The following is a 26,193-nucleotide window of genomic DNA, read 5'->3' as shown; positions in this document are numbered from 1 at the left end:
GTGGGGGGATGACGAGAGGGTTTCCTATGTAAAAAGTCTTAGATATCCCAAGTGGTTTTGTTCATATATTCTCGCGAGTAAGATTTCGAATTCGAGTATTATGAATGAAAAAAATTCACGATCGAAAGATTTTTACCTTTTAATAGCCCGACTTGACTGAAATATGAATTAGTTAAGATGCATTAAACTTTTTAATATAATGTGATATTAATTGGAAAAAAATGTTTTATATAAGAAATGGTTTTGGGTAATTAAATAAGAAAAAATATTTTCAAAGAGGAGATCATTAGGATGTGGCATTTTTTGGTTGGTCCACTACACATAGGGTTGAAAATATATGTATGGACACATACAAGTAAATTATTTGCATTTTTTTCAAGTAAATTAATTGACCTCAAGTAATTTACTTGCTTTTTATATAATTTACTTGAGTTGCAAGTAAATTACTTGAACATTTTTTAAGTAAATATATATATGTACCATACAAACATTTCAAGTGTATGTATCATAGAATTTCCCGTTAGTCTTATAGCATCAGTACAAGAAATTTTGGGTTTAGTAAGGGACAGAAAGAAAAGGTAAAATAAATTAATTGAGGAAACTGTTACATGAAAATCAAATTGAGAATCTATTTGTTCTTTTTTCTTTTTGGTGGACCTTATTGTCCATAATTTAGAAATAGTTTAAAATACATTTTCGGTTATAATATGAAGATCTTAATTAGTTACGAGGCAAATGCGTATCTAACTGCACTATCACATCTTTTGGTCCATTTACATTTTAACTTAACCCATTTTCTCAATTTTGTTAATAGCGCTTTTTATTGTTCTCAGTGATAATGAGATTCTCTTTTGTTTGATGCCCATATCACATTCGAAGAGCCCCTCCTCTTTTCCCCCTACCGTAGTCAATGATTTTAGGTGAACTTTGAATTGGAGAATTACTACTATTATTGTTTAATGATTTTATATATTTTTCCTATTACAAGGAAGACTCGTGAACCTAGTACAATAAAATAAAAATCACAGTATCTAATTAAGGGGTAGAGATAGTTTCAGTGAATATCAAATATGAAATCTTTTAATTATCAAGTGAACGTGCACCATTACGCTATACTCTTTTTGATTAATGAATTTATATTACAATTGTAGTGTTAAGTCTTATCTCTCTATATATTGCGATATATGTAATAGTTTCACCAGATATTTTCTCAACATTCCTATAACAATTAATAGACTCTCTACCTGCACGTACCCCGCGGCAACTATAACAGTTTTTTCAAATACTCCTATGGATCGACGGATTGATTTGAAAGTTGAAGAAAATAATAACAAAATGTAAGAGTTGAAGATAAAAGTTGATAAAAATAACAAAAATAATATGATAAAACCTGAGATTGAGATGTAAAGTGAGGAAAGAGAAAATAAACGACCAATCCTAATTCATTATTATTGACCGCATCTTAACATTTGTTTTGAGATGACAAATATAATCTTATTAAGATCGAGAAATGGTTGTATCGTGCATTTTAGAAGTTCTGGTATAAGAAGAAGATCATATATTGGACCAAATGGATTACTAGACGCCCGTGATAGCTCACACACATAAATCATCGAGACATTATGTAGCTCACCGTGATAGCTCCAGTAAGATGGAATTAGCTTGCTTGCAGAATATATCGTCTAGTCTTGATATTTATACAAGAAAATGTAGCCAGAGCCAACCGCTGACGTTCGAAGGAAATTAACCAATAGGCTAAGAATATTTATGATTACAGAAAACATAGCTAAATAGTAATTCATTTAAAACACGAGAATAAGCATATAAAACATAACATATTTTAGCTATCGAAAAACATATATTTATATTTCATTAAGCACAGCTGCACATGCATGGAAAGATACAAATTAACAGGAGCTCCAGGGGACCCCCGGCCCCAAAACCTACGCTAATCAAAAGCATGCAAAGCCTTTAGTGTATTTTACATCATATGACCATATTATACCCATGCATGCATTTTATTTTACTCCATCCTTCCCTCACGATCACTCTTGCCTTATTAATTTATATGGGGTTATATATATAAATATATATAATATATGCTTCCATCTACATGCATGCATGGGAGGGACTTCCTTTGAGCCCTACACTTGCTAAATGACTAGTTTTGCGGCTTATTGGCCTCGATCGCAACCTCATTTTCCCCGCAGCACCTATAGCAACGTCCTCCAGGCCAACCACAACAGCCTCGCCTGCACCCTCCTCCATACTTGGCATCCTCGAGCTGATCCGGGACCTCGTTCAAGCAGCACCTGGTGCAACATCCTCCGTATCATTTGCAGCAGTCTTGCCAGCATCCACCACCACCACCACCATTTTTAGCATCCACAAGCTGGTTCGGTTCTTGTACCATCGCATACTCTGTACAACGGGAAAACGTACAATCATACGGATGGACATTAAAACACATAAATAAGTATATTAATTTGTCCATATATAATTGATACATCTCTATTTAAGCATAGATACGAGTTTGGTAGTCAGGAATATAATGACCATGAAGCACTCTGAGACCAAATATGGAGCAAGTGTTGGAATATATATGACTGAACATTAGCGGCACAACATTTTCTAGCCCTCTAGTAACTTCGTGTGGGACCAGATGAATCTCTTTGGAAAGCATTAATTTGTCTCTCGAAACCTTCCCCATCCAAATGAACTTCGTGATTAAGTTTGTTCGTAATCCAAATTCGTGTTTTTGTGGTACGTGCTTGTGAGTTCGTGGTTCGTTGTTCATCGCATTCGCGACTCAACGTTCTCTTCGAATCTCCAGCTCAAAGCAATATCCCCAACACCTTCACTTTTGCTCCATTCGCTGCAAGTTTCACATGCGCAAATAGAGAAAGGGCAGCCCTAGTAATATTCGTGACAGTCGATACTATGAGGAACAAGCATACTCCTAGTAAACTAGACTCGAAATAGAGGACTCTGTGTTCTCCACGCGGGGGGATCAGTTCCTTCTATAGGTAAGCCGGGGAACTAAAGGACGGGGCACATGCAGAGGAGGAACAAGACAATGGAACAGTGTTCAAGAATGTTGGAAAATGTTTTGTTTCGGCCGCTGAATAATCTTTTCGTACTTTGATAATAACTTTTCATACCAGCAGAATAACGTTTCTTACAAAACATTAATAGATTAATTTGTACATGCAGTCGATTATATTTTTATACAAAATATTATTTTATTTATATAAAACGTTATTATCTAAATATAAAAACATTTACTACGGCTGAAAATTTAATCATTCGACCCAAGAATTTGCCAGTTTGACAATAAGGATTAACGTTTGACCAGAAATGAAGACATGTGCATGCATGCCGGAAATTGGGCTTGGGACGGGTGGAAGGTGAAGAGGTCTGATATTTTGCGAAACCCAAGATGATAGATTTATTATATATGGTGATTAGTAGAAGTATTTAGCCAAATGGATATATAGAAGAGAGCAAATCTTTGTACTATCGGGCATATGGTTTGTTGCCATGTTCATAAGATTTTTCTTTCAGTCAAAGAGTCAAACATGTCGACTGCTGTCTTGGCTGTGCGACCTGTGGGCTGTGTAATGGATTTATCAATGGAACGGTGTTATCAGACATATAAAAAATTATATATTTACAAACTGATATTTTTAAACATTAATAAATATTGGAAAATTTCTTATTGGCTTATAACATAGAGAAAAGAGAATATAGTATAGTGCACGCTATATCAACTGGTAAATTGGTGAAATTATTTGTACTTTTTTTATTTTAGATTTTTAATTTCCAATCACGGGTTGTACTGGATTCTTTGCCTCCAAAGAATAGCACATGGAGAAAGGGGTCTTGATGTAATGATATAAGTTGCCGCTTTGAAGTCATTAAATCTCTGTTTCGATCCTTTGTCATTGGAATTTATGAGTCCTTTTATAAGTTTTTGTTATTCTTATATTATATTATAAACCTTCATTACCAAAACAAAAGTAAAAATAGCACGAGGCGCATTTGTGAGTAATAGAGAATATTATACAAAATCTTAGCGCATCTTGTATTTTAGGAACGTACATATACACATTGATATTTTTCCTTTCCTGTATTAATGTATAACTCCTATATAATACAATATATTCTCTCTCACACGATAAGTGAGGTTTCAGCTATTCTATTGTCCCAACCTTTTAGTGAGGAGCAATTGATCATTATAATTCATGTACAATATATAATAATTGAAGGAGTCCACTACATATATATATATATATATATATTAGGGTAAATTGCACCGGTGGTCCAAAAAGTTTTATAAATATTTCAAGATGGTACAAAAAGTTTTTTTTGCTACTTGATGGTACAAAATATTTCAAAACCGTTTCTTTGTAGTACAAATCGTCAACTCGCTATTGACACCGTCAAGCGACGCTATCGTGGCTCACTACGTGTCAGCTCCTTTCTGACGTGGCCGAAACAATAAACTGATGTGGCATCCAGATCATTGGATCGGGCCGAATGGGGTCGGGTGAACTTTTAATTAAAACTCCAAACTTTTTAAAATTTCAAAACGACCTAAATTTTTTGGACTTTTTCAATTTTACCCCAACCCTCTCTCTCCTCCATTGTTCATCGTCTTCCTCCTCCCCTCCATTGTTCAAGCCCGGAGCTCTACCAACTTGAACCCGAGCCTGGTTCCGAGCTCGAACTCCTATTCCCAGTGCTTCTCCGTCAATCCGAAGTCCAAGGCCGTGCTTCTTGGACTCCCAAAGCCTCAGAAGTTGTGCTTCGTCGAATTTGCCTAGGTCATGTTCATTGGTGGGTGTTGCCTCCTGATGGGAATTGGGTTGAATTTGCTCAGGTGCGGTTGATCGAATTTGCTATGTTTTCGATTTAGGGTTTATGGAATTGGGGGTCTTGATGTGAATTCGAGCTGCGGCTTTGATTGGCTTCGGAGCCGGCCACCTCTGGTCAGGACCTCTAGAGGACTCGCCCTCGGGAAGAAACCGTGAGAGAAAGAGTAGGGCAAAAGTCGTGCTTCGTCGATTCGAAGAATCGCCGGAACGCTAAGGCCGGAAAAACTCGACTTTTCCCCAAGTGGTCCGGATCCACTGGGAAATCGGAGGCTCCGGTGATCGAGCCGGCCTCGCCCAAGGAGTTGCCTTCGACTTGGCAAGATGATGAACAGTTGAGGGGGAGGAGGAAGACGATGAATAGTGGAAGGAGAGAGAAGGTTAGGGCAAAATTGAAAAAATCCAAAAAATTTAGGTTGTTTTGAAAATTTAAAAAGTTTGTAGTTTAATTAAAATTTAAAAATATTTTTTATTATAATATTCTTGCCACATTGACATTTTCTAACGGCGTCAATGACGAATTGACGGTTTGTATTACAAAGAAACGGTTTTGAAATATTTTATACCATCAAGTAGCAAAAAAAAAATTGTACAATCTTGAAATATTTATAAAATTTTTTGGACCACCAGTGTAATTAACCATATATATTAGGAAGATAATTTGTGGATTTCTCATTAACTGACCTTTTTGGTTGTAAAAAATTCTAATCGATAAATTTAAATTAAATATAAAAATATGTGTTTTGAGCTAGAGTGAAAATTTAGTTATTTTCTCGAAAATAGTTTAGATACGATAATAATAAAATGATAATCACATAAGAAACAGAAAATAAATAATAAATTCATATTCAAATTACGACATATTTGAAGTTGGAAATATTTACATATAATTGAACTTAATATTAATCCATGGGCTAACATTCTGGTGATCGGCCCATTCAAACAAGGTGGTTCTGTTCTGCCTTTAAATTGGATGCTGGAAAAAGCAAGAAGTTCAAATTTCCCCTTTTTTTCATCATATACATATGATGATTTTTTTTTCTTTTTTCTTGTTTATCTTTTTGTAGGAAACGGAAACAATTGGGACGAAGCCGTCTACGGACAATGTCGTAACCATGCTAGTCGCTCTCGCTCTCGATGAATGTAGCATGACACTTTCGTGTCATCATGCTCTTCGTACTTATTCATTCAGCCCTTTTATAGTTAATAAGTCCCACTGGGACATGGATCCCCTCAGTTGTGGGGCTTGACATCTGCCGCCTTCTGTGCTGCCTCGGCGACGGAGGCATTCCAATATTTGCATATATCAATGCATTTCGATCGTCGAAGGGAAGAGAGAGTTGTGTTTGGACTTATTATTCATCGATGATCAATAATCTCTCTCTCCTTTTCTGCATATATAGGAAGATTCATGAATATAGTATAATAAAATAAAAATCATAATAATTAATAATGAGGCAGACACAGCTAATGACTCTCTAGTTTTAATAAATCATCAGATATTGATTTTATCTCTCTTCGTATGGCCCTTCCCCAATTTGTTGATTTAAATATACATAGACATAACTCAAATTTAAAAGCAACTTATGCGTACAAACATGGAATTAGTGATTTAGTATGGTTCGACGCCTCTTCAGCTTAAACCAAGTTCTGCGGTACGAACGTCTCGTAAATGAAAAAGAAAAAATTCACGATTGGAATACTCCTTATTAGTAGGCTAATGCAGCTAGGACGACATAAGTCAGTTGGGGCTTGATAGTATTAGGTTTCCGAATAATAGGTGGTGCAAATGAAAATTACATAAAAGCGAACCTATAAGTAGTTAATTGGTCGGATCAAATAATGTGTTCCGTCTGTCTTTGGTTCATGTCAGTGGCATTTCATTCTAATTGTGAGTCTAGGAATAATATTCATATGAAGAAACTAATCTATAAGCTGTCTTTGGTTCATGTCAGTGGCATTTCATTCTAATTGTGAGTCTAGGAATAATATTCATATGAAGAAACTAATCTATAAACTGAAAAGCGAGATGTGCGAGCTCTAATCATTAACCCTTATCTCCTCCTGCTTCTTCTTCTTCTTCTCCTTTTTTACCTCCTCCTTCTTCTCCTGCTTCTTCTTCTTCTTCTTCTTCTTCTTTTTTTCTTGGTGTGAACCTTGTTATCCGAAATCTTAATTTGACCTCGACTAATCCAGTCGAGCTGGGTTGGTCCACTAAGGGATAATCTCAAATAATCTCTAGAAACCGTTGGTTTCCTGACAATAAAGAGCCATCCATTCATCCATCTATTTGTGTATATTTCTTGTTTGTGTGGGTGCGTGTAATTAAGTGATGATAAGAGGGATTCAATAAACAAAGGAAACAGCTGCATGAGTGTATACACACACACATATATATAGCAGGTAGAATTGAGAGGCATGCCTGAGAAGCTGAGACGGAGAAAGAAAATATTTTTGTATATTAGAGAACAAGCAAACAAATTGTGCATGCCCATATTGGAATGGACATGTCCAGACTCAGCTTTTTCAGGTGGGTTTCTCCTGCTCATAGTTGCAACTCACGTGTTGTTTGTCCCCCCTCCCCCTCTTTCCCCATTATAAGATCGATCGGGTCTCTATTAGCATTTCTTCCTCCAATTAACTTCTTTCTTTTTATCTCTTGGATTATTTCTTAGAAGATGTTACGGACGTGGCCTTTTGCACTATCTTTGTCGGAGTTAGTCTATGAAGTGAGTATTCTCCTTGTACGAATGCCAAAGTACAAAGAATATGAATAGAGTAACCCCAAAAAAGGGCAAAAAAAGAAAAAAGAAAAAAGGAAGGCGTATTGCTAAACCAAAAAAATAGGAAATAGTATCTAAAGAAGTATCGAAAAATATTTAATGATAACTTTGTACGCCAAAAATAATAATAACTTACTGGTTTTTGGTCTATTTCATTCCATTTAACATTAGTATAAAATTTCTTCAATTGGATATACTAAATATTTAGTAAAAATAATTAAAGAGAATGTAATGTAATGACGCACGTTTTTCCCTAGTAATCAAGAGATTCCAAATTCGATACTTCGATGAAACTAACCGTGCCCATTTATTAAATATTTAAAATTTTTATTTCGTGTAACTACGGTCATGAACCTCTATCGTAATTGAAAATTTTTTTGCAAAAACAAAAACATAAATGCTCATGCAACACGCGGCTCACTTGACTAGTTAACTATAACTTTAATGCATACTTCAGGAAATGAGGTTGAATGGTTCGATTCTAATTCATGGAATATCTTGTTTCTTTCATTGCGCTTTCGGATAACAAGTAATGCACGCCAATCCATTAAAATCCAAGGCAAAAGAAAGATACCTTACATATATTTTTCAGTCGTTGAAGTGTGACATATTTTATTTAGCACATCAAAGAAGCACATCAAAGATACATCATCAGCTCTCACCGAAATAAGATACATCATCGGCTCAAGGGGACCTAACCCCAACTTACGCTGAGGGCATGCAAAGTCGTTACGTACGTACCCATGCGTGCATTTATTTACACCATCCTAATATACATGGCACTTGCCTTGGACATAAGATTCGACATACATAGTACATATTCCTTTTACATGTGGGAGGAACTAGTTTTGTGGCTTATTGGCCTCGGTCGCGACCTCATTCTCCCCGCAGCAACGATAGCATTGTCTTCCATGCCATCCACAACAGCCTCGCCTGCACCCTCCTCCTCCACCCCCACCGTACTCAGCGTTCTCAAGCTTTTGCGGCTTATTGGCCTCGGTCGCGACCTCATTCTCCCCGCAGCAACGATAGCATTGTCTTCCATGCCATCCACAACAGCCTCGCCTGCACCCTCCTCCTCCACCCCCGCCGTACTCAGCGTTCTCAAGCTTTTGCGGCTTATTGGCCTCGGTCGCGACCTCATTCTCCCCGCAGCAACGATAGCATTGTCTTCCATGCCATCCACAACAGCCTCGCCTGCACCCTCCTCCTCCACCCCCGCCGTACTCAGCTTTCTCAAGCTTTTGCGGCTTATTGGCCTCGGTCGCGACCTCATTCTCCCCGCAGCAACGATAGCATTGTCTTCCACGCCATCCACAACAGCCTCGCCTGCACCCTCCTCCTCCACCCCCACCATACTTAGCATTCTCAAGCTGGTCCGGTTCTCGTGCCACCGCATACTCTGCATAAGGTCAAAAAACCATACAGATGGACATTGCAACACTTAAATGGTTATTTCATATTTATTCATCAAACATATAATTGATATAAATTTTATATTTTAAGCACGCGTATAAATATTAATTCATTACATTTGGTGTATAGAAATTAAATGGAAATCGTAGTATAAAAATGACCCCAAAATATGCTAAACCAACGGACGTCAATTCTCCCGATTAGTAATTGAGGTCTAAATTTGAATCTTGTGAATCAAGAAAATCTATATTCTTCTATAATTAAGAGAGATTTACCCTTTGATGGAATGATTCAGTTTAAACTGAGATGAGCCAAGTTGAAAAAAAAAAAAAGATCAAACAAGGAGTAATTAATTACTACCGCCACCACCGCTGCCGCAGCCACCGCCACCAGGCCCACCACTGCCACAATCACCTCCGGTCTTCGCGTCCTCCTCTGGGACTTTCGCTTCTGCTACATCCGCTGCATGTATTCCATACAACATCGATTCATAACTCGGAACTGTCGATTACCCGACGGGGAGATGCATCAAAAAGTTTAGAATTACTACATTTTTTCTCTTCTTTGTTATGGGTAGCGGTTTCGACAACCGACGAGACGAGAAGAAGCGCGAACAGGACGCCCAGGAAAGACCAAACTTTGAACCTCATCTCTTCACCTCCAATGAAACAAGCAAACTCAGATACTTGGCATATGAGAGTACATGTAACCTTAGGCTGGGGATAGGGTCCTTTATATAGTGTGGAGAGGCCACTAAAGGACGTGACCGCGCAGAGGAGGGACAAGACAAGAGGGATACAGTAGTAACGAAGGGTTTGAAATTTTTGGATCAACATTTGATCAGAAATGAAGACATGTGCATGCATGGAACTTGGGCTTGCGACAGGTGGAAGGTGACGGGGTCATGATGTTCTGTGAGTTTGAGCTGGAGTAGTTCCACTATGATCGGCGAAACCCAAGATGATAGAATTTTTTTTTTCGGTGAAAATGATGAGATAGATAAGTGGAGAGCAAATTCTGTACTAGGACTATTATGATCTCACACGAAATCTACGAGATGTTCGGTCTAAGAATTGATCTGGTCACGAGTACTTTCAATTTTTATATTATTAAGTAATTTCAGCTGGAACAATTCTATTCTAGTAAAACATAAATGATAGAATTATATGGAAAATATCTAATTTTTTTTTATAAATATATATGGAGAATATATAGAAGTACGTACGTGTTTTGTAGTTGTGGATACCAAAGGATATAAGGAAAGAAATTTTGTATTGGGGCTGATGTTGTTGTCATGTACGTAAGATTTCTCTTTCGGTCAAAGAGTCAAACGTGTGGACTGCTGCCTTGTCCCACAGAGCATCATCTTCTGGGGAAGATAACATTTCAAGTACATGCATGCAGCTAGCTAGGGGCCTGAGTGAAAAATCAAAAACTAAAAAAACCAAAAATATTGTTCCTCACCGACTAAAACCAAGGAAGAAAGAAAAATTTTACATGAGTTTGTTGAAGCATAAGTCGAGTTGGAGTTTTGTGAATAGAGATGAAAATTCATACAATGAGAGTTTTATGTTGCATTTAATTTGTAAGTAATATTTTAAAATCAGATTTTGATTTTGAAAAAAAATTATATAATTATGTATGAGATCCACCTTACACTTTGTACAACTTATTTTGTTTTGTTATGAAAAAAAAAGTGATATAAATGGGATCCACTTTTTGACTTTGTATGAGTTATTTGTTTTATTGTAGGTAGAATTAAGTTAAAATGTTATTTTAAAATCATACTAAGAGACCAAACGAAATATTATATTTTAGGATCAACTTTGTTTTAATTGAATTAGTTATGATTTGTTAGATTTTTAGATATTATAATACACATCGTAAAAGAAAAAGAAAAAAATCCAATTTTTTGGGACCTAAATAAAATATTATGAAAACTTCAAGAATAAAAATCACCCGTTACAACTCGATGGGGTCCCCAACTGGAAAGCTCAATAGGGCCCAATCAACTTGAATAATTTATTTCATATATCTTATTTTTATTAATATTAGTTATTTTATAACATTTGAAAACTAAACTCCACCTGTATAGTGTTCGGTGTTGTTAAAGTTTCGTCTCCAAATAGCTTCATTTGCACCTCATGACTCGAGCTCATCTCAAGCCATCATTGCCTTCAAGTTTCAGTATTTCTTTCACGAGTCGTGCTCATTTTGATTTTAAATTTATTTTGCTATTTTTAATATTTTTGGGGCTGGAATATCGTTAATTTTTGGACTTAAAAAGTCATTTAATTTATGTAGATGGACTTGTTTCGCTGAGTATTTATAATGCAACCTTTAATTTTTATATTTGAAAATTTGTCATTTCAAACTCAAGGAACGGAAGAACCACCACAAAAATAAAATAAAAATAGTGACCGATCTTTCCACACCCCAAATAGTTTTTAAGTGGTTATTTAGGTTAAAAAATCACCGGAACAAGTCGAGACCCGTGTTTTTTTTTTAAATAAAAAAACCCACCTACTCACCCATTTACACCCACACATGCAGCATTGTAGGTGTTTGCGGGATAGGAGAAAAAAAGAAAAAGAAATGCTCTAGCTAGTTTTCGGACGGACAAAGTCGCTTAAATAATCTAATAAAATATTGACTTTAGTACATTTATTTCCATTTTAGCTAGTTTTCCTGGAGTAGTCAGAATCCTACCTTTCTTAGCGTTCGTCTCTTTTCACGTGAAACACGTGACGCTCATTCATTTTCATTTTGTCGATTTTTTCACATACCAAGATTAGGGAATTAACGGCGAATTAAAGAACTAAAGGCATGAGTGAAAGAGGATGGTACGCAATTGTACATGCTCTTAGATGTCAAGGAAGATGTTGTAAATTCGAATTCCGTATTGGGACTATTCATATCCTTTTGTTAGTTATAATATAGTATTGATTTTTATTTCAATTTTTTAAATCGATCGGTATGCTTTATAATAAAAAAAAAGAGATTTCTAATATTGCATTGGATCTCTTTTTCGACCTGTTATCTTTTAATAAATGAAAGGAGGATAAATTAAGTAGCAACCGATGCAACAATAATAATTCTGTTCTAGCAATGAGAGTATGGTAGGCTGAGATTTTGTTGAAATACCACGTGGGATAAGAACGTGAAACTAAAGCCAATAAGGGTCCCTTGGGCAACATTCTCCCATCGGCCCATTAGACGAGGTGGTTTCTGCCATTAGAGTGGAAATTAAAACAAGCAAAGTTCAAATCATCATCTTTTAATATACTAAATATCTCTTCTTTATAATGGCCATGCGTCAAACTATCAAAATTTTGGCTTTTCTTATTTTTATTTTTTGATATTAGTTTATTTATAATGTCATGAAAGACTTTTATATATATATATATATATATAATTCTTTTACCAAAATATAAAAATTTTATTTCAGATAACCATCGCAATTTAAATAATTTTTATTGTGATGCTGAAAATATCTTAATTCTTTTTTCAGTTGAATGCAAGGTTGTTCCAGCCTAATCCTCATCATCTATCTTAACCTCGACATTAATTTTTATCATATACCAATTTGTTGGGAATCAACTCAAATAAACAACAAAATAGAGCAAGGAAAAGAGAATATCAGACACAGAAATATACGCGGTAAAACTCTCTCAATCAATGTGATTAAAAGGGAAACATCTATGGGCATAGGAGGTTTGGGCTTTCATTATAAGTAAACGAGCAAGAAGTACAAAAGGTGGAGAAATCAAACGAGATGATAAAATCATAATCCCGAGTACAAGAGTTCTCAACCTCACACACTCTCCCCAAAAGGTCTTAGATGTGTTATAAGTGATTTAAGGTTATAAATAATGTCAAGAGTAACCGAAAGTCGACTTTTAGTGGCCTAATCCGGTGCAATAAACCGGACCTGAAAACAGAGCATGGACTGGAAAAAAGTCGGACGGCTGCAGCCCTCAAAACACCCAGTTGCGGCCTTTACATTACACTCTGTGAAACCAAGCTAATTGCTGCCACATCAACGCACTCCAAAAGAGAAGAAACACAAGGGCTGCCACTTGTCCAAATGCTTTCCAAATGCATATGCCCAAAGCTTGCGCTGACTTCATAATTTATTTGTCGAATTCTTCAATTCATCATCTCGATCGTTGGTCAATTTCTCATTAATCTTCACGGCCTCGAGTGTCTGCAAAATATTGAAAATGCGACACGCTCAACAACAATAAAGAGAAACCAGCTAGCCCTGATGACTCGACGTACAGTGGATGAACGCGATCGGTCCATTATATAGAAGTAAACGAGGCGGTGAAGGACAAAATAGAGCAGAAGGCGGGACAAGTGCTAAAAATAGTAAAGGTGGTGTTGGGAATTTGCATTAACATTGGACCCGAAATGAAGACATGTGCATGCATGCATGGAACTGGGGCTTGGGAGATGTGTATATATATATATATATACATATATAGGTGACCTGACGAGGTCTGATGTTCGGTGAATTTGTGCTGGAACCGCGTTTTCCAGTGACATTCGAAACCCAATGTGATATAATTATCCATGTATAGTAGTAGGGAGTAGAAGTAGATAGATGTATAGAAAAGAGAGCAAATTTTTTTTTGGGTGAATAGATAGCAAATTTTTTGTATTAGCTAGGTTGTATGTTGTTGTCATGTTTATATGATTTTAAGTGCACTATGATATCCGAAAGTTGAATGGATTCTATTCGATTTGAGTAGATTGATTCAATAAGAAGTAAAATCTGTTCTAATCATAAATTTTTTTCCACTCACAAAATATCCAATTCGAGATCTTGTTAAAAAAAAAGAGGCACAGAATTGCAATTGAACCAAGCTTACTGATCATTCTCATAACATTCTATTAACCCGTAGAATTATAACAAAATGGTCGTACGAGTTGTAGGCCCATTAAGGGTCCACTGAGCAACATTCTCTAATTGGCCCATTCAGGAGAGGTGGCCCCTGCCCAAAGTAAAAGTAGATACTGAAAAAAGCATGCAAGAAGTTTAAATTTAACCTTTTTTTTGTTTTTGTTTTTGCTGGAATCAAATTTCACCATTTAGTCCTTACCAACACACACATATGATATTTTTTCACATATGCAAAGAAACGAGGCCAGGACGAAGCACAGTACATACACTTTAACCATGCCAATGATGAATATTGCACGACATCCATGAGTCACACTTGCATCATCGTGCTCCTCATACTTATTTATGCCCCTTTGTAATGTGATTAATGTGTAAGTTCCTGTTTCCACATGTAATGGATAGCTTTCTTTTATCAGGACATGCACTATGGATTATGCCCTTGGGAGGTCGATCTCCTCAGTTTTGGGGTAGGACTTCTGCGAACGTCTTAGCTGCCTCGGCGGTGGAAGCACAACACCTGCAAAGCCCATGGCCGCAGCAACCATTAGTAGCAGCGGCCCCAACCATAGCCACTGCCTGGATAGCCACCATGACCACGTCCAGGGTAACCCCCGTATCCACCTCCCAGATAGCAGCCACCACGTCCACCTCCCGGGTACCTGCCATATCTGCCTACCGGGTCCTTGGCATCATTCATTCCATCATCTGCATATTTGTCAATATGAAGAGCAAAATTGGGTACGAGATTCTCAACAGATTGATTCAAAAATTAAATAAATAAAAGTGAGGAAAAGGAAAGAACCTTTGCATATTGATCTACACAAATGCATGTGAACTTATTATATTTATATTCGTCAAGTGTTTTGCTTAAATGTTTTGAGGATCTTAATTAGTTTTCGATGAACGATCATCTGAATTCATGTATAAGTCGATATAGAAGTCTACATGTTAGATGATCTCGAGACATATTACAAGTTCATCAACTTAACCAATTTTTTGGTTAACTGGATGGATCCCGTCGGAATGTATAAGGGAGCTCACTGTCTTTCTTGTCGGTGGGGATCGTCTCGGCCAAGTCCCGAGCTGCCACTTCCGATGTGAAGAAAAGAAGAATGGCTGCAAGAAGACCTAGCAGAAGGAAAACTTTGGAACTCATCTTTCTTTTCTCTCCTAATTTCTCTCAAATCTTGTCAAATGCAAGTAAGATCGGAATTAATTCATGAGGAAATCATAGCATCTTTCCGGCTTATTTATAGACTTGAAATAGAGATATCAAAGTGCAATATATCCACGCATTGACCAAAACTACACGTATATTTGTTTATTTGTAAGTGAGAATGCGTTAATGCATTTCGACAGTTTGGGACAGAGAGAGTTGAGTCAGGAATTATTACTCATTCATAATTAATTATTTGTCTATTATATCCTCTATTTATATTGAATGAAACTGATTCCATTCGAGACCAACATAGCCGTGACAATAAGATACTTTAGTAAATTTCAAATCCTTACACTTTAGATAAAACCCGTCCAGTAAACCACACACGTAATTTGATCAATCCATCTTTTGATAAGTCAAAGCCAGCCCACCGGGCCACGTCCTTGTGTTGTTGGATCAATCTCGTGAAAGGATCGATCCTTCTTTGCATAAGTCATTATTAATGATCGATCTTGTCTCTTTTCCCCATTTTGTTTATTCTGCAAATTGCTCAATCCCCTGCTTTAAAATAAATCTCCAATTTGTACATATTCATGTTGAGAGATATTCCATACGGAAAAAATTAAGAATAAATCACAAGTTTGTAAGAGATTAAATATTAAAACCTATCACTTCGAATTTTTGGATTAAAAATTGATAAACTCGCTTAAAGGTTCAATGAAAATTTTCCAGTCCCTTTCTCAATAGTTTGTTAATTCATAAAAGAGATTTGTAAGTAGTTAATTTCCGTAACTTAATTGCTCGACTCATCAGAATATGTAATGAGATTCTAGAGTTCGATTATCACTTCTCAAATATTTTATGCCGCTCATTCTCCTTCCTATCGATCTATCGTCTTCTGTGCCATCTAACTCGAGAAAGTCATATTGTTCACAGAGGACTTTCTCCAAATGCTTCCTTACAGAAAATAACTTTCAAAATAAATTAATATAATGTTCAGAGAATTGAATATTACTTGTTACTTGATATAAATTTCAAGTCCTGTAACAGCTTATGGATATAGGCAAAGACCGATGAACGAAGCAGGAATGTCGAAGTAACGGGGTAGGTTGTTTCTTGCTAGAGTTGGCATGTTAGAAGCAAATGTACGAGAAATTAGGAGATCAACTAAGAAAAATAATAACTCGGGACCTGCTTTACATATACTGCAACTAATATGGTGAAATTATTTTTTTAGGATATCGGATTTTTTCCAGTGATTAGAAAAAAAAGTGGTCATCCAATAAGTTTGGAAACTACACCATTCACTAATTACACTACTACATATATAGTTGGGTTTGGGCAACAAGTGACTCTTAGGTCCGAGTGCTGAATTGATGGATGTACCGTCCGATCGATTTCTTTGTATCAAGTTGTATGTGATTTAACCACGCGGTTGAATCGAATTTCACGATTTTATTGAGATCAAAACATCGCAAAACAAAAACATATATGTGACCTTAAAGCTTGCTATCGGCAAATAATAACATGTTATACATGGCAAACTCATGTCCCACGTCAGGGTACGATCCTTGCACTTATTTATCCCGATCAGCACATAATAACTTGTTTATCGAGACATATATACTATGTGGAACTAATTAACTCTAGCTGGGAAGTGGAAGTTCAGATCGCCTCGGTTCTGGGGCTTGACTTTTGCCGCCTTCTGAGCAGCCTCGGCAGCGGAAGCGCAGCACCTACACCGGCCGTAGTAGCCACCGCCACAGCAGCCATAGTAGCACCGCCCCCCGTAACCACATCCAGGATATCCCCCATATCCACGTCCAGGGTATCCCCGTACGGCATCATTTACTCCATTAGCCGCATGTGTAAATTCGCATATCCCCATGAACAATATAATCAGGCATGGACGAGATTCTCACAGAGAGAGAGAGAGAGAATATAAGCTCGGTATATATCGTTTTCCGTATATATTTTTCAGTGAAATGGATCACGTAAATAAACTAGCTAGTTCAACTGGTACCATCACTGACCAACAACTTTAAATGTTATTGTTTATTGCTAGGCGCTATGAAAGTGTAGAAAGGGCAGCTAACCATTCTTGCTATCGATGGAGGTCGCCTCGGCCAAGTCCCGAGCTGCCACTTTCGACATTACGAGAAGTGCAATGGCTGCAAGAAGACCTAGGAGAAGCATAAATCTGGAACCCGTATCTTTCTTTCAGTGATACTAGACAATTTATGACCTGCCCGATGCCCCAGGTAAGAATAAATACATTACATTGTTCAACCAAAAAAAGAATTACGTTACATGATATTATTAGATAAAAATTATAGTCAATAATAATTTTCATGTCCACTTATCTATATATCTATATCTCTACATAATATTAAAAGGAGAGGCAATGCTATTGAAAGTGTCACGTAGGACGAGCATGCTCTCCAATTGAGAGACTTTTCGAGTCATTATTAACAGTAATCATTTGGCGTAATACTATTGGTACCATATTTGATTCGGAATTCCAAAAATTCACTACTTAAATGATCATCGGTCAGTTATGTTCGATTGGAATTTGAAAAGACATTAAAAAGTATAAAAGAACATCAAATTCATAATTCATTTTTCTTTTGTTTTTTTTCCCTCAAATAGAGCTAGGTGAGCAACGAACATGAATAAGATGAAGAACAGAGGGAGGTATCTGAGTATCATATGAAGAAGTGCTCCTAATTGGTACTACTTCGGCTGTTTTTGTACCGGTGATTGAGATTTGGGGCTTGTTCTATTTATATAAGGTTTTGAATTCAAGTCTTTTGTAATTAAAAAGAACTTACGATTCGGAGAGATTTGCCTCTTAGTGGCCAACCAAACCTGAATCTAGATCGGTTAGATCCAATTGGACTTCCAGGTAATAAATAGCATACACCGAAAATATCACAAAAGAGATAGCAAAAGGTATAAACAAAAAAAAGTAGAAAGAAAATAATATGAGATGATTTAAGTAGTTTGATACTTTTTTTAAATAAAATTTTAAATTTGAGTCTCGTATTAATGGAGAGAACTCATGATTTGGAAAAATTTCCTTTTAATGGCCGGTATGGTCTTGAATTGATAAGGTTTATTGGATTTCTCGATAAAGATTGCGTACACTGAAAATAAAATATATCGTAAAAGATAGGGGAAAAAAAGAGGCGCTCGGGCAATAAAGAGACAAGCAGTGACTGACGAGAAGATTGTCGTGACCGACGAGAAGATTGTCCCATCTTGTGTCCTTATTTGTAGGCTTCAGAGATTACTAAGTTTATGCATGCATGAATGAACCATAAATTTTATTTATACATATACATATATATACATATATATAATGATCTTGTATGTATTTGGGAAAGAGAGACCCAAAACTTATTAATTCATTTTGGCCGTTGGGGGCGTGAGAGTTGTCTCTATGAATTATATATTGTATGTAGTCAAGGATGATATCATTATAGAAATGGCGTAGTGATTTCAAGTTTACTTTCATGTGATTTGAAGACTTTTAGATTTCGAATTCGAATCCTTCCGAGGACATATGCTAGGGTAAGCTCAACGTATAACAGAAGTGATAATATTACCATCACCACTATCTATTATTAAGAAAAACAAAAGGAGCAAACAGATGTTGTCATCAATGATAAATTTTATCTCTTCCAGCCTTTCTTCCATTCTGCAAATTGATCACCACCACCTCCCCAAATTGTTAGGAGTAAGTTTGGTTTCAGAGTTGAAGTAACTTTGATTTTAATTTTGATTTTGATTGTGAAAAATGACAAATGAGATGGTATTATAAATTTGACTTGGGAAATGTGTATTTTTGTTATGTAGTGGATAGAGTTAAAATCAAAATCATGATTCTAAAATTAAACTATCAAATCAAACGGGCCCTTAACCTTCCTCTGTCGTACCAAAAGCTATTCATTGAATGATAAGCAGTATCAATACCATTTAATGTAAAGAAAATATATATAAAGTCAGATTTCGAAAAAGCGCACATGTTGTAAGAAAAAAATAATTTTATCCCTAATTAGAATTACAAGAGCAAAACGTCTCTAAATAATTCTTTTGCTGGAAAAATGTCTCTGTTTGAAAAGAATGTACTGTTGTATCATATGTCGGTGCTCACCAAAAGATCTAGCAATCAATTGATTCTCGCAAGTCGCACTTTCTGACCGTGTTATTTCCCTTTCATCTTCTAATTCTTTGCTAGATCCATGAATTTCACTTACAATAAAAATAATCTTCCTCCATACATACGAATATTTTAAATTTGTATGCAAGAGAATCGTGTACTGTAGCATAACTTGCATGTGAGGGCATTGATGGGTCATACTTATTTACTACCCCTTCCTCATGTCAGAATCATGAATTCTTTGTTGAATGGTCTCTCGTTTTCCTCTTTCTTAGTCCTTTCCAAGCTGCTTAATAATGTACTTTTAGTTTGCTCAAAATATGAAAAAAAAAATTAAGCTTCAATGATGGTTAAAAAAAGAAAAAGAAAAAGAAAATTAAGCTTTAATTGGTTAGGACTTAGGAGTGAACATACCCAAAAGTCCAGTCCCTATTACAACTATTTCGAAATGCGGCATGTAATTTTAGCTGGGACTAGCAAAATTAGAATGAAAGTGCATGAAAGCAAGGGGAAAGAATAACTAAAAATTGAAAAAAAGAGAGAGAAAAAAAATTCTGAAAATTACAATGAGAATGTGTGGAGAAGCTTACATGTTAGGTATATTAAATATATAATATATCCACCTGCAAGGTATTTTCTGAATTCCTTTTATCGATTATAAGAGATATTTCCTGATTTTATTCATTGAGTAAATAATGGTGATGGATGATCCTAAATCGTATTTTGCCCTAAATGGCAAATTGGCCAAATGTGTCTATTAAGTTGGGACAACTGACTGAATGGATTAACACCCTTAATTACAGCACCATGAATCCCATATATACACTATAATATATATATATATATATTCCCAATTTAGTCAACCAAATTTTCAGAAAGAAAAAGGCACACATTAAAATTGGTAAAAGACAAGGCTTCCACGACCGATCGACATGACAGTGATTGGCAAATCACAGCTCTACTGTTGAAGATCACCTCTTGGGTGAAGGGAAAGGTAGATATTTGCATCTGACAAAATTAACTCCGACCATCCAAGAGTTAATGACCAAAATAGACCTCTTTCCATCTACCTAAAAATATAGACCTCTTTCCAAAACTACTTCCCAATTTAGATCCCCCAAGCTATTTACCGTTTTGGACCTCTATTCTCTTATTCTATTACTTTCATGAATAAAACAAAACAAAAAATAAAAAGACAAAAGATGAAATATAAAGACGCCCTTTGATTTCAGAGTTAAAATAATTTTAATTTTAATTATAAAAAAATAAAATGTTGTGTAGCGTATTAAGTTAAAGTTAAAATTTTTTATTTAGAAAATATGTATTTTTATTGTGTAGTGAATTGAGTTAAAATTAAAGTTAAATTTTTTGTGATTTTAACCCTGAAAATAATCTGCAACCCCATAACTCCCCTCGATCGACCGTTGGGGCGATAGATGACCTCCAGTCTCATGGTGTTGACTTGATATCTATCTCATATTCTTCATAATCTTACTTTTCTTCATCATATTTCAATCCAACTATCAATATTTATGCCATCTTCTTCGGTAGTTCCTTCTCTCTCTTCCCAAAGGAAAATCCACAGTTAGACAAGAAAAGATGTAAAAAGGCTGATCATCACTAGGGAACATGATACAATGAATTCCTTTAGAAAAGATCACAATTTCGTCACTCAAGGAATTGATAACAAACTAAGATGGTATTTATTTTGATTTAATTTGGAATACCAATTTTGATTAACTTATTGAAAAATGGGATTGTACATTCCTTAAAAACCATGTTTGATATGTAATCATTTTCTAATATTGAAAGACATGGACATTGTTTGTCTATATAAATGATGAAGCATGTCATCATTTAAATAGAGTTCCCTCTTTCTCATAAAAAAAACAAAGAATTCCAACTTTTGGATTTTATTTCATGCAAATTAGGCTTGTTTGGGATAAGAGTTGAGTTTAATTCAAATATATTCTAACTTTATATGTATATATATATATATATTATTTAATTGGGTTGTAATGATTGTGTTGTTGAATTATGAGAAAAAATATAAAAAAAAATAGTTGAGAGAAAATAATAATTTGTGTTGTTGAATTATGTAAAAAATAATGAATAGTTGAGGAAATTTACTATTAAAAATTAAATTGAATAGTTAAAAAAATTGAAGGAAAAAAAGTAATATTTATGTTATTGAATTGAAGATAAATGAAATTAAGTGAAGTAGAGTTAAAAATACACTCTAAAATCAAACAAGGTAAAGCTTTCTCTATTTTTTCTCATCTTCATAGGGTAATAAACATAATTGGAATGTAATTATCAATACATTTCACTGAGTTTTTACTTTTTAGACCCATGCGTTGTATGAATTTTATAAATAAATAAATAAATAAAAATAAAAATAATAAATTAAATTTAATAATAATGTTAATATGGACTATGTATAAAGTATATCACATATAATTTTTTTACTCTATTTATTTTAATATCTGAAAAATTATGAACTTTTGACAAAAAATAGTAATTCAAGAGATTAATATCTATTGTGAATAAATATATCTTATTTAGATATTTTTAGCAAGAAATTGTGAAAAATTAAAAATTATAAGAAAAGTTCAGAAGACAAGAATATGCGAAATCAAATTTCACTGTAAGCAAAATTACATGACTCGAATGGTTTCGTGGAACTCTTTATTCATAATGTACTTGATAATCTACTTTGTCCCCAGATACTCTTGTGGATTATGCCATAGTATAACTTTTGCAGGAAGTTTAATAAATTTTAAATTACAATAATTAAATTGAAATCGGTACAAATCAAGCTCAATTACCCATTAATGGAGAAGCAGCGAGTATCAGGATGTTGTCATTTTATTTTATTTTCAATCAATTCTCAAAAGAAAATATGTTCAATTCTTGTCTTCTTTTTTTAAATAATTTTTATTCCCACTTTTTCTATTAAACTAATACTAAAATGGATTTAAGGTCCAAAATGGGAAATAGTTTAAGAGGTACAGAATGGTAACAGTCTTGGGAAGAGGTCCATTTAGGTCATTAACTCACCATCAATGGACTTATGTCAGACGTGAAATTATGATCCATGGCCATTTCTTATCATTTGATTGAATATTCATGGGTTATGTACGTTGAGACTCCCCTCGGTTTTCGTCCGGTCGCATGTGATAATTTTGTGCTTACAGTACGTACCATGCCCCTTATAATCACTACGCGGCATGTGCAATATCGGTATGGACAACAATTCGAGCGATATTCTATTTCAAATATATCATTCCTCATAAGCGAAAAAAATATTCGGGTGATAAAGTAAGTGAAATTTATAGCTAAGCCTTGGCACCCGACAACCAATATTTAGGGAACTAGTCAATGGCATATATGTTAGGGGGAAGCTTCATATTGGATCTCATGGGCAACTAGTCGCTTGGACGGATAGATGCGACACACAAGAAGCTAAGACAACAGATTGTTTTACGATTGTAATTCTTCATGTGGAGTTATGTATATGTGATGGATGTATCAATCGATCCAATGATATTGAACTTTTTAGTTTTCATTTCAGTCTAGCTGATCATTTGTCGAAGTCGGGGACTACTAGACAAGTCGATTTCGTTGCTTGGTTGTAATTTCTACTTTTATGCCCGTGTTGATGTTCTATTTTTCTTTTTTTCGATTATAAATATGACAATAAATCTAGTACATTAAAATAAAAATTTTAAATATATAATAAAAAAAACAAATAGTCACACTAATATTGGACTCTAAAATCTCTTGATTACAAGGTGAAAGATGCACCACTGCGTTATACCCTATATTTATTGATGTTCTGTTGTTATTTGGGTGATCTTTGATGTCCAATCCTTGTATTTGCGGGTCTCTCGTTGAACCCATATATTTTCGAGTAATCAAGAAAAAAAAATAAAAATATCAAACGATCCGGTTGAAGAGGAAGTAGCACCCGCTGAAGTTGGAAGCAGATATCGGAAAAAGCAAGAAGATTTAGCTAGAACTTCACGATTTTATTGAGAAGTAACTTGATCATCAAACCTTACAACACACACATTAACCCATGCTAGTTATCGATATAATAGCCAGCCTGGTGTACATGGCAAACTCACGTACCGTGCTGTGATACTTCTTGCACTTATTTATCCCGATGAGCACATAACAAGTTCCGTATACGGACTAATTATCTTTAGATCGAGGACTTCGGTTTTCCTTAGTTCTGGGGCTTGACCTCTGTCGCCATTTGAGCAGCCTCGGCAGCGGAAGCACAGCACCTGCACCCCCCGTGGTAGCCACCGCCACAGCAGCCATAGTAGCACCGCCCCCTTCCGCGTCCTCCACCACCATGTCCACGTCCCCCACCACCATGTCCAGGGTATCCTCCCCCATGTCCACCTCCGGGATATCCACCTCCCGGGTACCCACCATATCCGCCTCCCGGGTACTTTGCGTCGTTTACTCCATTAGCTGTATATCCATCGCATATGAGTACATATGTTGATAAAATCAGCAGGCACGTAAGAGAGATTCTTAGAATGAGGAGAAGACAAACTCTACAAATATCGTTATCTATGTACGCACGTATATATATTAGTTCGTCAAATGGTTCAGGTAAATGTTATGATTATTACTGGACGCGCTGTTAAAACCTAAGATGGGAGCTGACCATCGTTCTTATCGGTGGAGGTTGTCTCCGCCAAATCCCGAGCTGCTGCCTCCGACACGAAGAAAACAATGGCTGCCAGAAGGCCGAGAAGAAGGAAAACTCTGGAACTCATCTTTCCCGTTGCTCTTCTTCTTACTCTCAGTGATATTTTCTCTGTGCAAATTAGAGAGAAGTAGTGATGAGAAGACCGTGCCATCTTCTAGACCTTATTTATAGACTTGAGGCTGAGATGATTGACAATAGTCCTGAACGTCTAGAATTGGCCATGCATGCACCAAAATATAATTATATATATCAAAAGAGGATATAATGTAGCGGCACATGTTTTTTATCTGTCAATCAAAAGATTGTAAATTCGATACTTGATATGGGATTAACAGAAATCTTTTATTAAATAGTAAGATTTTTATTTTATTATACTATATTCATGGATCTATTTTGTAATTGAAAAAAAATTATATTTATACATTTCTCGGTCATTGAATCACAAGCTAGTTGAGTCTAATTCTTGTTCAATCTCCCACTGACCTTTACCAAGTTGTTCCGATAAAGTAAATATTGGATGAGTAATACACATTCAAGTAGTTGTATAAAATTTTATCCTCAAATAACACATGTAAAGTAATAAAGAGAGAGAGAATTATCCAGTAAAATACTTGTCATTCGGATGTAAAATTTTACACAATTACTTAACTGTGTATTACTCATTTAATATTTTATTATTCCGCTCATCTTTATCCACATGAAACGTACTTTGTATCTTATAACCCACAACTTGTAATAACTTATTTATTTACCTTTTAACTGAAAAGAGAGACAGACCCACGGCATACATAGGTTAGTCGGGTAAATTACACTGGTGGTCCAAAAAGTTTTAATAATGTATCAGGTTGGTTTAAATTTTTTTTTTGCTATTTGATGGTATAAAATGTTACAAAGTTGTAATATGATAGTACAAACCGTAATCTTGCCATTGACGTCGTCATCTCGCTATTGACATGGGTGGACCTTTAAGTTAATTAAAGAAATATTTTGTACCATTATGTTACATCTGTAAAATATTTTGGACAATTAAGTGACAACTTCAAAAGAGTTTGAACCATCATGTAACGTTTCACCAACTCCTAAAAACATATCAGAATCACGTTTCGGCCACGTCAGCTTCGCTTGACGGCGTCAATGGTGAGATAACGGTTTATACTATCATGTTACAACTTTGAAACATTTTGTACCATCAAGTAACCAAAAAAAACTTTTTGGACCAACTTGATACATTATTAAAACTTTTGAGACCACCAATATAATTTACCATAGATTAGTCTGCAATACATAATTGACCATTCACTTGTATATACTGTATGTTCAAATTAATTATTTATATTTTTCAATAAACTACTTGAAGTAAAGTAATTTAATTAACTTACTTTTTATATAATTTTTGCTGTGTATACCCCTTAGTTTCAAAAGCTCAAAAGATTATGACTAATACAGTTCAAATTGAGTTGATCCACTAAGCGTGAATTTTTTTCATTAACAAAACTCGATCTGCGATCTTATTTAAAATATAAAAAAATGTCAAATTGTTTAAACTAATAATCCACGTGGATTTTGTTTTTTTGGGGTGTTAAGTACACGTTGGTACTTTTTTATATAAATTTTTTGGGTCTTACATATTTAAAGTGAATGGGAGGTGGAATTTTCAACGATGTATTTAATGCCTTTCGGCCGTTGGGGGACCGAGAGTTGTGTCTATATGAATTATTGTTCATCGATGGATTTGTCAGTCTTATCTCTGCTCTTTCTTTTTTTTTTTTTCCTTCGATCTGCAAATTGATCGGCAGATCCCCACTTGATAATGAAATAGCTCTTCGAACATACACTTCAAAGTTCGTAAGAAAATCGTTATGGTTGCCACATCGACTCTTTCAATATTGTTTCTAATTCTTAATGCATGCTCGATGTCCTGTTGGACCTGGTTTTCCTTGCTTTCTCTACTGGAATATAACTAGGTAAAGATGATGAATGACAATCCAAAAATCGTACGATGCCCCGAATGAGAACTGTTATAGCTTATCGTAAGTTCGGGACCTAGCTTCTTGAAGTATCTTGATTGATAAGTGCCCATACCTACATTATTATTGCGTGGACTTCTTTTATGGCACGACATGGCTTTTTAACAAAGTACATGAGAGTGATTAGCAAATCTTCT

The 26,193-nt window shown here is 35.3% G+C and overlaps 2 protein-coding genes across 4 annotated transcripts; both read right to left on the bottom strand.

Annotated features, from left to right (window-relative positions):
- Positions 1-8,239: 8,239 nt before the first annotated feature.
- LOC116202756 (late embryogenesis abundant protein M17-like) lies at positions 8,240-9,819 on the bottom strand. 3 transcript variants are annotated; one of them, XM_031534367.1, is made up of 4 exons: positions 9,624-9,819; positions 9,431-9,535; positions 8,653-9,059; positions 8,240-8,520 (listed from the first exon to the last, which is right to left on the bottom strand). In XM_031534367.1, exons 1-4 carry the CDS (start codon positions 9,721-9,723, stop codon positions 8,500-8,502), a joined length of 633 nt encoding a protein of 210 aa, XP_031390227.1. In that variant the 5' UTR covers positions 9,724-9,819; the 3' UTR covers positions 8,240-8,499. The 3 variants fall into 3 exon arrangements, with proteins under 3 accessions (XP_031390227.1, XP_031390225.1, XP_031390226.1); XM_031534365.1 differs by having other exon boundaries at positions 8,240-9,059; positions 9,624-9,817; XM_031534366.1 differs by having other exon boundaries at positions 8,240-9,059; positions 9,434-9,535; positions 9,624-9,810.
- A 13,491-nt stretch (positions 9,820-23,310) lies between these two features.
- On the bottom strand, positions 23,311-24,174 carry LOC116205966 (cold and drought-regulated protein CORA-like). The gene is made up of 2 exons (XM_031538680.1): positions 23,985-24,174; positions 23,311-23,785 (listed from the first exon to the last, which is right to left on the bottom strand). Exons 1-2 carry the CDS (start codon positions 24,094-24,096, stop codon positions 23,532-23,534), a joined length of 366 nt encoding a protein of 121 aa, XP_031394540.1. The 5' UTR covers positions 24,097-24,174; the 3' UTR covers positions 23,311-23,531.
- Between the last annotated feature and the right edge of the window lie 2,019 nt (positions 24,175-26,193).

This window comes from Punica granatum, chromosome 4 (assembly GCF_007655135.1).
Source record: "Punica granatum isolate Tunisia-2019 chromosome 4, ASM765513v2, whole genome shotgun sequence".
Taxonomy (NCBI): domain Eukaryota; kingdom Viridiplantae; phylum Streptophyta; class Magnoliopsida; order Myrtales; family Lythraceae; genus Punica; species Punica granatum.
Note: the sequence above shows the minus strand (reverse complement) of the source record. Positions and strands in the feature narration are given on the sequence as shown.

What these genes read in the sequence shown, in the direction of transcription:
- LOC116202756 (XM_031534365.1), bottom strand. Translation starts at nt 9,723, where the DNA reads ATGAGGTTCAAAGTTTGGTCTTTCCTGGGCGTCCTGTTCGCGCTTCTT. An exon ending in TAACAAAGAAGAGAAAAAAT is followed by an intron (nt 9,536 to 9,623) that starts GTAGTAATTCTA and finishes GAATACATGCAG; the next exon opens with CGGATGTAGCAGAAGCGAAA. An exon ending in CGGCAGCGGTGGTGGCGGTA is followed by an intron (nt 9,060 to 9,430) that starts GTAATTAATTAC and finishes GACCTTATGCAG; the next exon opens with AGTATGCGGTGGCACGAGAA.
- LOC116205966 (XM_031538680.1), bottom strand. Translation starts at nt 24,096, where the DNA reads ATGAGTTCCAGAGTTTTCCTTCTTCTCGGCCTTCTGGCAGCCATTGTT. An exon ending in CTCCACCGATAAGAACGATG is followed by an intron (nt 23,786 to 23,984) that starts GTCAGCTCCCAT and finishes ATGGATATACAG; the next exon opens with CTAATGGAGTAAACGACGCA.